The sequence below is a fragment of the Apaloderma vittatum genome, unplaced genomic scaffold (assembly GCF_000703405.1).
Source record: "Apaloderma vittatum isolate BGI_N311 unplaced genomic scaffold, ASM70340v1 Scaffold5701, whole genome shotgun sequence".
Lineage (NCBI taxonomy): Eukaryota > Metazoa > Chordata > Aves > Trogoniformes > Trogonidae > Apaloderma > Apaloderma vittatum.
The window spans coordinates 10841-14939 of NW_009697258.1; the positions used below are offsets into that span (position 1 = coordinate 10841).

The 4099-nt window shown below is 42.8% G+C and overlaps 1 protein-coding gene across 1 annotated transcript; it reads right to left on the bottom strand.

The window, feature by feature from the left end:
* Window positions 1-500: 500 nt before the first annotated feature.
* Window positions 501-3736, bottom strand: LOC104280028 (neuronal membrane glycoprotein M6-b-like; the record flags this gene model as incomplete). Its single annotated transcript, XM_009877555.1, has 3 exons — window positions 501-862; window positions 3289-3354; window positions 3663-3736. Coding segments are annotated over 3 exons (290 nt in total), but the record flags the coding sequence as incomplete, so codon positions are not given.
* Between the last annotated feature and the right edge of the window lie 363 nt (window positions 3737-4099).

The following is a 4099-nucleotide window of genomic DNA, read 5'->3' on the forward strand; positions in this document are numbered from 1 at the left end:
AAATAAATATTAAGGCAAAAGCTGACATTTATTTTCCAAGAAGGGGATCATTATCCAGATCCGGGGATCTACATTCCATTAAATAGTTAATAAAAAAGATTAAAACTTGGGACGCCTGCTCAACGCTCGTGGGAGCGGGACCTGCCGTGTCATAAAAAAAAGGAGCGGCATGAGGGTGAGGCTCTGGCCCTGCAGCCCGTGGGCAGAGGGTTCAAAGACGGCCCCTGCTGAAAATCGGGCACTGCTGGAACCGTGCCGTGAGCACGAGCCGTCAGAAATCCCCGCCGGCCGCACTGTTGTTTAGTTTATAAATGGAGATGCTAAAAAGCGCGTGTCGTACACACGCCTTTGCGTAAGGTCTGCGCAGACACCTCCTGCCTGCTGGTTCGGAGCCCCCGCCAAGGGTTTTGTGCAGGGTGTCGCTCTGGAGGACGTGTCAAATATCGAAAGCCTCAAAGAAGAGTAATAATTTGGTCGCTTATCGTGAAGTGTTGCCTTTTAAAATGCCTGGACTAAAACCTCCATTCTCTGTATGAAAGGATGGAAGATTACCCATTCCCTACGAATGTGCTCCAGGAGCTGGAATGTGAAGCTTTTGCAACTTCTCTCTAAATTTTGTTTGGTAGAACACACATCTGTACTGCGGAGCAGGTATTTGCTGATTTGTCAAGAGCTACAGAACTCTTCTGCTGAATTACTGTGGCAAAAACATTTATGTGTAAGAATTGAGTTGCTCTTTTGACCGAGACTGGATATCCTGAAGCTCCTGCTCTTCTTTTGCTTTGATATCTTGGTAGGCCTGCATTTTGCTCGCATCCTTTAAGTAGGCCCAGTTAGAAGACAGTATCATGAGGAAGTGGATCTGGAAGAGAAGGGTGAGCATGATGGCAAGTGAGCATGTCAAGAGGCAAAGCAAGCTGCTAGTTAGATTAATAGACGCTCTTTACAATTTACACAACCCAAAAAAAAAAGAGTTACTCTACGTTAATAAGCGTTCTGTTATTAAAACGAGCACAGAGGCTATTTTCAAAGCTCTCTACAACTCAGCATGCTAATAATACTGCAGTCGGTTATTCACAATTTAGAGGAGGTTAGTAGAACAGTAATAAAATGAGCTACAGAGTTGTACGGGTCCATTAAAATGCAGAATGGGGGAGGAAAGCAGGGAACGAGTTCTGCACGTGGCAGCGTTATGTCAGCTGTAAACTAGGAGGTGCTCAGAAGAACTGCGTCCTAAGGTCGTGGTGTTTATGCATATCCAAGCCCAGATCCTGGGGAGTCTTTTCCCCCAAAGAGCAGACGAGAATTCCACCCTCCCCCTGGAAAAAGCCTGGAACTGTAAACAGTTTTATTTACGACAACAACGAGGCTACATTAACATATCAAAAGAATTAAACAACAAAACATGAGTCCAAAACTAAGCAAAAGCATGCAGTTTTTGGGTTAAGAAGTCTCAATTGTATATTTTTATAACTACATTTTAAACTTCTGTTGTCCAACCTCAGGTGAAGAGTTTTACATCATATGTAGCAACCAGTTCATGTTTTTTATTATTATTATTGTTATCATTATTATTATTGTGTGGATTTTTTTCTAGCTTGTGCATTCATTTCTTCCCAACTTCTTTTCACCATACTTCATGTAAAAAAAAAATAAATCTCTGTCTGAAAACACCGATTCACTTCTCCATGTTTAAAAACCCAACAGCGTGAAAAGGTCTCTATGATTTATGCATGGTTTTGCTTCCCGTGCAGTCATACTTACAGTTTTGAGATCTGGCTACTGAGAAATCAGTTACTAAAGTGCAAGCCGTACAAGAACAGAAGCTATTTATATGCTGTTTCAAACTGGTTCAGGGTCCAAAAAGAAAGAACGTGATTGTTTTACGCAGAGCTAAGACAAGGATGTATTTCCTTCCAGAGCGAGCATGATTTGGCAAATACTTAGAAATGAAGTGAAAGAAAATAATCGACTTTTATCATCTGTGCGCTGGAAATACAAGCCAACTAGTTCGTAATACCCGGGCTTCCGATTTCTGCCAAAAGAGACTGGCGCTACTTCGCTATTCCTTTTCTTTTGTATCTGATATATTTTTTATGCTTGGAGGGGGGTTCATACTCAGTGTTCAGGATGAAGAATAAATTAATAAATCTGACCCTGAACTGTTCCAGTTTTAGAGGTGACCATTAGGAAGCAAATGGAGGCTTGACATGGTAACACCTCACCTTGAGAAGGATGATTATTTATAAACACCCCTACAGTAACTGAATCCTCTCGACATGAAAGAATAGCCAGATCTCATCCACATCATAGTTCATATACAAGAAGTCACTTTATTAATCTGATAAGCTAAACGATGCTCACTGAAGCTATTTACAATTACTGTAACAAAATTCAGAAAGCTAGACTTTTAGCCTAGGGTGTCAGTGGTATTTCAAGCTACGCAACGCAGCTCTTTAACTGGGCTTAGACAATTTAGAATTTAGTGCAGCAATCTTCCCGACTCTTAAACTTCAAAACCGCATAGTTATATGTAGTAGCCATCATGTAGATCAGCTGGTGGAAGAGAACAAAATACAGGAGGGTAAGATACAACAAGGTGACGGCTGAAGCCCACTTGGGCAACTGTCGACACTTTTACAAGAGATGTTTTTCCTGAGCTGCTTCCAGGGTGAAGACGCGAGGGAAGTCACTCGCTGCTTTCCCATCTAGCGGGAGAGGACAACCTATGGATGGACCTAAAGCTACTTTGTCAACAAATCGTAAGGGTTACACCTGGACTTGGCTGACATGAGGGTAGAAGCTGGCAGCTAGAGGAAGCATTAAAGAGAAATACAGAGCGAGTCATCTCGTCAATGTCCTTTTTCCACCTGCGACCCGTGACTGGCATTGCAGAGTTGGGCTACTCAGACTGCCTGGGCCCAGACAGAAAAATCACCACCAAAACCCAAGAGGTTACGAGCGACGGATCAAATAAAGTAGAGAAACGAAAAAATATAGGGGATGTAAACCCAGAAATAGTGGGTGGAAGCAGGGCTTTTTGATGGACATGCAAAGAGTTTCTTTCTAAAGATGGGGGAGCTGGGTTAAGATGACTTCTTAAAGCAAACATCTGGGACCTGCTGACTTGCAATGACCAAACCAGGGCAACAAATAATGGCAATGACAGCTCGCCTACCTTAGCATCTAGTATCGCTCATTTTTAGATACACAGAATTTAATCTTAAAGCATCTTAAGCCCGAAAGGAACACGTTACACAATAAAACAACAACAAAAGTGCTACCCACCAATGCTATGACAGTGGCACCAGCTCCAGCACAAGCCACAATGAACAGGTGGTAAGACATGTAGAACTAGGGAAAAAACAGGTTAAAAACAGTGAAGCGATTAAGTATAGTATAAAATGCATTTCAACTGTCTTAGAGAATAAGAATAATAAAATTATCTTTGTAGCAAAGTATTCAAAGCTATAGAAAATAAAAATGTTCTGGAATAATTTTCATTTTCCGGATGACCTAACACAGAATAATTTCAGTGCTGTGTTTAAATCAGTCCCTTTATAGCATTAGCATTAGTTTTCTCAAAAAAAATTCATGTTATTTATTACACAGTGCCCAAGGGACTTGGAGGCAAAAGCTGTGCACAGGTTATGTTTCTGTACCTCGTTCGTGTTGCAGATGTTCTCTAAAATCGGGCCGCAGGCTTTGCCAGGTACAGCATTCCACGGGATGATGCCTGAAACACCACAGCAAAAGAAACTACTGATTTTAGGCATCGACACACGCTTTCCCATTCCTCTCTCATGTTTTTCCACCCGCTTGCCACTTGTGTTCCTATTCTGGGCATCTGTGTGTTGACTAGCCCAGCTTCGAGCCGGCAGGAGGAATTCAAACGACTCCCTCGAGTTGCGCTTTCTCCCGACGCCGAGGTTCGCAGTTCTTAGACACGGTTTTCCCATACGGCAGCCAAACGGTGCGCTGGGATTATGCGCTTCGGGTCCCAGCCACGTACTGCCTGCTCCCCTGCTTCGCACCGAAAGGGATAATTGTGTCTCAGAGGTACTTGGCACCTTTCACAGAATCACAGAATGTCAGGGGT